Raw genomic sequence first — 8,931 nt, forward strand, 5'->3', positions numbered from 1 at the left:
ATTATAATGTACAAAGCGGAACAATAAAAGTAAATGCTACAAAACTGTGAATACACTCTATCATAGAAATAGTACAGAATATCATACAACAAAATGTCGGTCTCATACATGTGTAGGAACATACTATAACATTGACGTTGTTTACCAAAAGTAGAATAATGAAGGTATTTACGATTCTACGGGCACCGTCGTTTTATTAGCTGCCTACGGTTTCTTAGATACTTCCGATTCTTTGGGTGTTTCCGGTTTATCGGATTCTCCGGCCTTTTTAGGTGCTTCCGGGTTCTTAGGTGTCTCCGGTTTCTCCGATGCTCCGTCCGTTTTAGGTGCGTCCTGCTTGTCGGGTATCTCCGGTGTCTTAGGTGCTTTGGGCTTCTGATCTGCCTCTGATGCAATTTTGCCCTTTAGAGCTTTCTTGGGCACTCCTGATCTTCCCTTCCGGCATTTAGACCAAAATAGCACAACCAGAAGCGTAAGTGCGATGCCTGGGATAACTATTAATAAAGACGCAATCCATCCTTCTAAATTCCCAGCTTTGGGAAGGTGAGGCAGCGTTGCTATATAGACACCAAGAACGGCCAATGTAGCGGGGATCCACCATTTATTTCTACTTAAAGTTCGCGCTAGTGTACTACACAGTCCCCTAGTTTGCTCGCTCGTTTCTTTAATGTGTGCCTTATTTTGTGAGGCCACTTGTAAACCTTCCGATGCAGCTTTGGGCTGTGATTTTCCGGAATATGTGCCAAGCACAGGTTCTTTAAGGGGACCTCCATTGGGATTAACGGGGGATTTATTCTGTTCTGGTGTTTGCTTATCCGTTGCACTCTTCACCGCATTGCCTCCATGCTTCTTTTCCTCATGTTCACTTGGTGCACCATCCTGTGGGGACGGTGGCAATGACCCTGCTTCACCAACCTTGGATTTGGGTTTACCGGACTTTCCTGGCTTTTGTCCCGATGCGACTTTTTTATGTGGACCCTTACCAGGACTGAGCAGTAATGTATTATTTGGTTGTGGTGGTGCTTGCATATCCACTTCAACGGTTAATAATCTACGCATCCTGATACCGACAGTGTCATGTTGCTCGGCCGAATGTTTCCATGATGTGACAAGTTCATTCGCCTAACAGGTACAAAAAAACGGGGAATGATGTGTTAGGGGCGTTATACAATGCACAATTATTCAGATAAAAGAAAAGAATGGAAGATGAATTTTCAATTGTTAGGAGCACGAATAACATCATAATCATAAATGGGAATGCCCACTCTACGGAAACGTTAATTATTGGGTCGTACGTGTTCAGGATATTGACAGGAGTACAATATGATGCTGAATATGGAAAGTTTCACAGGGAACATCATTCTGTTCTTTACTTCTTTTTTTTTTTTTTCAGCGTAAAGTAGATTCCTAAGAAATGTATTTCTTTGTACTTATAAAGAAGGGGATTATATGATTATTGTTATATGCATTTGTGTTGACACTCCATTGCTATTCTTTTGCTTGTGCATTCCAGGATTATATGGTGGTTTCCTTTCCTTTTCTTTATATATACATGTATGATTCCTTCTTATTTTTTTTTCCTTCCTTTTTTACGATGCGCAAATATGATAGGATTGTCTCTTTGCTTTTTTTTTCTTTCTTTTTTTTTTTTTATGATGTACAGTATCATTTGTGTGACTACCTTTTTTTCCTATTTTTTCCCAAATAATTTGCGCACTATTCAATTATTTTTTACTTTTTTCTAACATATATTTTTTATTATAATTATTTTTGTTTCTCTCTTTTTTTTTTTTAATATGTGCGCACATTTATAGCATTATTCTTTTTTTTTCTTTTCTTTTTTTTTGCTTTGTTGTTTTTCGTTTTTTCCCCTATACCTATGGATCTTATATGTGCAACTACCATATTTTTTCCTTTTTTTTTGCATGTATGCACCCTTATTATCCCTTTTTTTTGTCTTTGTTCTTGTTTCTATCATGCACAAGCTAGGGGATTGTTTGAACATTACTCTATTTTCACTGTTTTTCCTTTTTTCATATGAAATTGTATTACTCTTTTGGTCCTTATATACTTGTAAGCCATAGGGGAATGTAGGATGTAGTCTTACTTTTTTTATCCACTCCTTTTTTTTTCTTACTTTTTTTTTTTTTCTGACTTTTTTTTTTTCTTATATATAAGAACAGGTTATAGGCTTGTTTTTTTTCTTTTTTTTACGCTATTTGTACATATTTTTTATGTATGAAATTATATGCCTATTTTGTTCCTTATATAACTTGTATGCAAAAAAAGGGGGGAATGTAGGATCTATTCTTACCTGTTGCCGACAAATCTTCCTGTTTTGTCGTTCTGTTTAAAATGAAACACTTTCTAAGTTTACATTTTCTCCTGTGCACGTGATGTATCTTGTATTTTTCCTAGTTTATAACATGTTATCATATAATGTAAATGAAATATATCATTTAAGATGTATATAACAGTTCGCATAAGAGGAATATAGCGTAATATGCATTGTCGAGACAGAACAAGTAGGCTTATGCATTATGTTACGGATTTAAAGGAAGTTTCGTGGACCCCGCGTATTTAATGCTTCCTTGCTGCATAATATAGCGGGCTGGGGGCGTGTAGTTCATTGAGCACTACATTAACAAATAAGGGGGTCGTACGCGTGCCCCGCGGTGGAGCATGGAAGAGAATGATGTATGTTGTGGAAACATAAAGGTCCCATGATTTAGGGTTAAGTGCTTTTTTTTTTTTGTTCTGTTTTTTTTTTTTATAATAATTCGTTACAATTACAGGAGTAGGCATACGACTGTAGAATGTATACCATCATACATTCATATACTGTACACTCTGTGTACGCATGTATCTACTATATTGTGTCGCACGAGCCCAACCTCAGTTGGCTCCAATGTACAATGTATCCGCATATAGGGATGCACCTCTCTAGTAGTTATTATTTTGTTCTTTGTAGGGAGTAACATCCACATAGTGTACAGTAAGTTAGAGTTCCTTATGCGAACATGGGACGGAGCAGTGGAATGGCGAATGGCAACGGTTTTTGGTCCATTTTCCACTCGGTTATATTTGTGCGTGCTTGTGCGTTGTGCGTGGTTGTGTGGTTGTGTGGTTGTGCGTTGTGGGTTGCGTGTGTGTGCGTGAGTGCGCTTACCTTCCAAAGGGAATAGAGGACGATAAGGGAAGTGACGGATGCAACGAAGATAAGAGCAGAGGAAGAAAGGAAGATGTCTGTCGCAGTAATAATGGGGGTGATAGTATCATCAAACGCCTTAGATGTTGTCCCCACTGGTCAGACGGGTGTTCCATGTGGTCCATATGCCTCCCCGTATATGATGTGCATGTGGTTTAAAGTCTAAATCTACACCAGGTTCAGTGTTCGCATTTGTAGCATTGGAACCATTACTTTGTACATTATTGCCTCCGGGAGAAGCAACAGGACTAGGAGTGTGGTGACCAGTAGCGCCGGGTCCAGAGGAAGTCCCTTGACCGAGGTCCCCTCCCATACCACCCCCTCCGCTTCCACCACCTGCTGCCGGCGGTTCGCCGCTCGACCCCGCCTGATCGGGGTTCGGGTTCGGTTTTGGTTTGAGTGGATTGAGAGGAGGCGGGTCATCGTTACCGCCATCGACGGTGCGACCGGTAGCGCCATCACTTGCTCCATCGACGGCGCTACCTTGACCGGTAGTGTCCTGGTCAGGGCCTGTAACTGATGGGTCCTCAGATCCCCCGTCATTTGTCCCCGTTACAGTGGTCACCGAGGTTGTGTCCACACTAGGCTGATCAGGAGCAGGAAGCTTGGGACCTTCTTGATTTGGTTGAGCAGTTTGACCAGGTGGAACATCTTCCTGACCTGGTGCAGGCGAGAGACCAGAAGGAGTAGAAGGACCCACCCCACCCTGCTCAGTCCCTCCAGGACCCTCTGCTGTAGCATCTTTCGCTTCAGGCTTCTTATCTGCACATGGAGGTAGAGGGAAAAGTGCAAGATGATGAAACTGAACTTTGAATGGATGGACGGCTGGCCACACGGTTTCAACCGATCGTTGGACAGGTATAACGGTTGGCCACATGGTGCCGCGGGGACGGCGGGGCATGACACGGGATGGGGCACACGAGACGGACGCGGGTAGGGGGGCGATGGGGCAGGGTGCCACTCCGGGAAAAGACTCTCTGTCTCTCCCACACACAACACACAGACACAGTGTGTCGATGTCTGTCGACGTCTGTACGTCACCCGCGGCCGACCCATCGCTCCGGCGCTGTGCCCGCCGTCGCTCTGCGTCCCGCTCATTCTCATTCGACGTGTGGTTTTTCGCGCTGCCGCTGTCTCTGCGGAAATTGTGGATGTCTGTGTGTTGTGTGCTCTGTGTGATTTTGTGGTCGATATTCACTCAGGACACTACCTGGTCCCGAGTCTTTGGGCTTGTTGTCGCAATCATCATCAGCTCCGGAACTCGTTCCAAGGTAGACAAGCGTCTCTGACGAAGAAGCAGGGAGGCCGCTGCCTGCATTCTGGGTCACGGAAACTGTAGGTTTACTTCCACACTTACCTGCGTGGTCTGCTTTCTTCCCGTTCTGGGCGTCCGCAGAAGCATTCCGCGGGGGTGGTGGAGGTGGGGGTTGTTGTCCAGGTCCTGGTCCCGTTCCTGTAGATGTCGCTTGTCCCTTACCTGGTCCGTCCGCTGATTCTCCTTGTCCCGTGTCCCCTGCTGGAGGTGCTTGTGGTCTGGCTGGTAATACTGGAGATGCCGGTACTTGTGGTGCCGATCCGGGTCCTGGTGGTTTCGCTACCGGGTCTCCTGGTGCTGAGTCATCTGCTCTTCCTGCTCCTGGTTGTGTGGCGCCTCCGGTATCCTCGAGTTTGGGTCCTGCAGTGGGTTTACCGAAGATGGGGAACGGAAGAAATATGGATGAGAAAGATGATAAAAAAAACAAAGGACACAAGTGGTACAGAAAGAAGGGGCGGGACGGTGTGGCCACATAGCGGCAGGGTGGGGGTCCGGCTCAATGCAGTGGGTCGATGCAGTGGGTCGAGGTGGACTCGGTGGACTGCGTACTCGGTGGACTGCGTACTCGGTGGACTGGGTTGCGATGGTAGCAGTACACTTTTATTTGTCGCCGTCCCTCGTCGCCGTCATCTCAACTCCGGTGTAGCCCGCGTCCTGTCCGCTCGTCGTCGCTACATGCTGTTCCGCCGCGTGTGCGTTGTCGTGGTGGCATCCATATTCTTGCCATCCGTATCTGTACCGTACGGGCCGTATGTGTAGCACCGTGTGTGTGTATTCGTATTCTTACCTGCTAGTTCTTTAATCTTCTGGTCCACTATCTTTGTAACCTCGGCAAAAGCTGTCTTCGTCTGCGTCCTTACTTTTTCCTCCGTTTGCTTTACCTCAGGCAGCTTCTTGCTAATGTCGTTGACTGTGTCTGTAACACCCTTACGTGCTATATACCTCTTCCACTCCATAGCGCACGGCGCGCTGCCCTGCATGTGTCCAATTTGGTCCATGAGTCTTCCTTCCCGCAGTAACCATTCTGCCATTTCTCCATTTACTACTCTCACTACAGGTTTCTCAATATCATACCCGCATTCTGTGCATATTCTCTTCATAACGGGACCGTCGGATGGGAGACCGCCTTGGTCTCCCATTTTTAGCACTGTTTTCCAGGCATACTTTATACCTCTTTTCCATGGTGTCTTGAGGTCGCAATATTTTTTTTCCAGTATATACCCAAAAGTATTTGCTACTTCACACCTGAGTCTGTGCTCCTTTGCATCCGTAACTGTGCGCTTCACTGCCTCATGTTTCCCGTTTACATTATCACCGTTTGCGAAGTGTAATGCAAGTGTCATGAGCCGGCACCGTACGACATCTGCTACTGTTTGGCCCATGTGATAACGCCCATGTGATGAGATATCATCCCAACCAGAATTTGCACAATTCGCCCCTAAGGCATCCGCGAGGTCTTCCGTGTTTTCCATGTAATGAATAAACTGCTGCAACACCGTCTTCATGCGTTCCAGTTCTTCTTTCTGCATTATGTACACAGCGAACACATGAATGCGCGTGTTCATATTTCACGTATGTGCTATGCGGGCGCATACATGTATACTCCCAAATTCATATATATGCTATAAGTACATTCTGTTTATGCACCTTATGTTCTCTGTGTGTTTTTCGTGTCCCGTCTGGGTTTACTTTAACTTACATCATAAGTACCCAGCACATATACTTGGCTCCGGTCCTCTTCCAATATGCTCTTCCAGTCACAATCCCCGCCTGTTCCGCCTTTCTTCCCCTTCTCCTTCCCTGCGGCAGCACCAGGGTTACCACCACCACCACCACCAGCTGACGACGTCGTCGTCGTCCCCGATCCCGGTGTCACCGTTGCCGGTTTCGACGTCGCTACTGGTTTGGCAGGGCTGCCGTTGTCAACAGGTGCAGGTTTGGCCGGGGCGGGTTTCGCGGCGGCAGGGTTCACTGTGTCCTTCACTTTCTTGATCTGGTCCTTTATGTTCTTCTCTATTGCACATTTCCCGCCGGGCATGCGTCCTGCCTTCATTTGCTCTAACAACGTTGTCACCCGCAGATAGAGAGCACCGTCTGTCCACTCCTTTATTTTCCCCATGAGCCAATGATCCTTGAGCACGTGCCCCTCCTGTGCATTACATGCTTGTGCACTGTTCTGGTTTGTGTCTTGCTGTGGCCAAGCACACTTCTTCCCTGTGACGCGTGCACTTCCTGCGTGGCCTCCTGCCAAACCGCTGTTCCAGTCGTCCAGCTTAGTCTTTATGCTTGGTCCAATACCACGTAATCCGAATATGGCCTGTCCATAATCCAGGTCCTCACACACCCCTGGCTCATATTGCTGTGTCCCTGTTGTAGTCGTTTTCTCCATTTCTTCCTTAACTTTCTTTATTACTTCCTGGTGGTCACTAGTTTGCCCATACACCTGTACTAAAACCTCACTCGCCAATATACATCTTAAGTATTCCTTAAACTTCTCTCCGGTTGTTTGCTGCATTCCTCTTTTTTTCCAATCGCGTGTTCTGGTCTGATAACTATATCCCTTTATGTATAGCATAAGGCTTGCAATTTCATGACACCTGCTCTTGCACATGGACTGCCCCGATTCCGTATATATACTTCCACAAATGCCAGCGTTCTCGCCGCTACCTTGGGTGATCGTCTGTGTTACGTCCTTGAAGATAATGTTAACCTCACGCATTAATTGTTTCTGCGAGTGCAATAATGCATATATGTTTGTGCATGTTGTGTGTGCGCGCTTCCCTTAAATTCATCTACATTTAACCACAGGTCTTTTCATACGCATGCATTCTCCGTGTGCCATATCTTTCCTCACAATACGTTGTTGACTATACGACACTTATATAAATAGTGTGCGCACACATACAGGTTCCAATTTCCCATGTATATATATTGCTCTGCAAAGTGCACTATTTCTGTTCCTACGGAATGTTGTGTACAATTGAACTTACCCAATATTTGTGGCCGTCCTGGATGCCCCATCTACGAAGAAAATAATCCCATGCCCGTAGAAAATCCCTTATCTCTTTCTCGTACTTGTTTTCAGCCATATTTAACACTTTTTATTCCCTTCCTAGAAAAAGTACAGTACGACTACTACTACTACTACTACTACTACTACTACTACTACTACTACTACTACGGACGCTCAATAACACAACAACAACAAAAAAAAATATACACACACCTCCCGTCTCCTCGTCACACCTTCTCCGTCAACGCCGTGTCGCCGTGTACGCCTCGCCGTCACACCGTGTCCGTCACCCATTCTCCGTCACCCCGTCTCCGTCAACGCCTCTTCCGTCAACGCCTCTTCCGTCACCGCGTTGTCCGTCAACGCTTCTGCCGTCAACGATTCTCCGTCAACGCCTCTCCGTCCACGCTTCTCCGTCAACGCTTCTCTCCGTCAACGCCTCTCTCGTCACCCCGTCTCTGGGTCACGCTGTGTCCGTCAACACTTCTCCGTCAACGATTCTCCGTCAACGCTTCTTGGAAGTCGTGATAAATACACAAACTGTACTTGTTCTTCCTTCCGCCGTCCTCGTAAGAATGGTCTTGAGTGTAAGAAGGAGGACGATTGTCTGTCCGAGCAAACGCGGCCGGGTAAACGCGATTGTCCGCGTAACGCGTTTCGACGCAGGATTGTCCGCGTGTAAGAAGGAGCAGAGATTGTCTCAGAGTACTTGCTTTGAGTGCACGATCCGCCGACGCAGCCTCGCACGGATCCAGAGAGTGGGCGCAGGAAGGAACACACATATTATGTGGGAGGGCGCACAAGGACCCGCAACGACCGCAACAACGACGGAAGAAGACATTCATGTTGTTATTCCTGCGGTTTTTTTGTGTACGCAGAGACAGTGTGTGTGACAGGCGTTTAGTGGAGACCGGTGTAGAACGGCGGGAGCGGGGGGCGTTATTCATGACGTTGTCCACTATTGTCCTGGTGTTTCCTTTGTTTTTTGTTTTTTTTTTGCTCGGCTGTTCTTCCTTGTTTTTTCTTCTAAACGGGGGGGGATATTGTTCATGTGTGAAACAAAGACAGTCTTCTCTGTATTGTGTAAATGATGCTGTTGTGCATGTGCATAGTATGTTGTTTTTCGTTAACTTGTTTTTTCGCGTGTCGATTTTTTCATTTCTTTTTTTCCTTCTTCCAAACCCCACGCTTTGTAGGATGTGTGACTAACATCAAATATGGATATTTTGTTCATGTGAGATGTTTCCGCGGGGACCCTATAATGCAAGACATGTTCCATTGCCTCAGAATCTGCATAATATGTAATAGAACATTGTGCCCATATTATACTCAAGCCGTTACCTGAGAGATAATGCTTTCATCCGTTGGACTCTATTAATTCATGATAACGACAAT

At 46.0% G+C, this 8,931-nt stretch overlaps 2 protein-coding genes across 2 annotated transcripts; both read right to left on the minus strand.

The window, feature by feature from the left end:
• Positions 1 to 204: 204 nt before the first annotated feature.
• Positions 205 to 1,361, minus strand: AK88_05586 (uncharacterized protein; the record flags this gene model as incomplete). Its single annotated transcript, XM_012483188.1, has 2 exons — positions 205 to 1,122; positions 1,296 to 1,361. The coding sequence occupies 2 exons, from the start codon at positions 1,359 to 1,361 to the stop codon at positions 205 to 207; spliced, it is 984 nt and encodes a 327-aa protein (XP_012338611.1).
• A 1,926-nt stretch (positions 1,362 to 3,287) lies between these two features.
• AK88_05587 (uncharacterized protein) lies at positions 3,288 to 7,242 on the minus strand (the record flags this gene model as incomplete). The annotated part of the gene is made up of 5 exons (XM_012483189.1): positions 3,288 to 3,970; positions 4,419 to 4,493; positions 4,566 to 4,883; positions 5,311 to 6,046; positions 6,223 to 7,242. The coding sequence occupies 5 exons, from the start codon at positions 7,240 to 7,242 to the stop codon at positions 3,288 to 3,290; spliced, it is 2,832 nt and encodes a 943-aa protein (XP_012338612.1).
• Between the last annotated feature and the right edge of the window lie 1,689 nt (positions 7,243 to 8,931).

Source organism: Plasmodium fragile (genome assembly GCF_000956335.1).
Source record: "Plasmodium fragile strain nilgiri unplaced genomic scaffold supercont1.168, whole genome shotgun sequence".
In the NCBI taxonomy this organism is placed as follows: domain Eukaryota; phylum Apicomplexa; class Aconoidasida; order Haemosporida; family Plasmodiidae; genus Plasmodium; species Plasmodium fragile.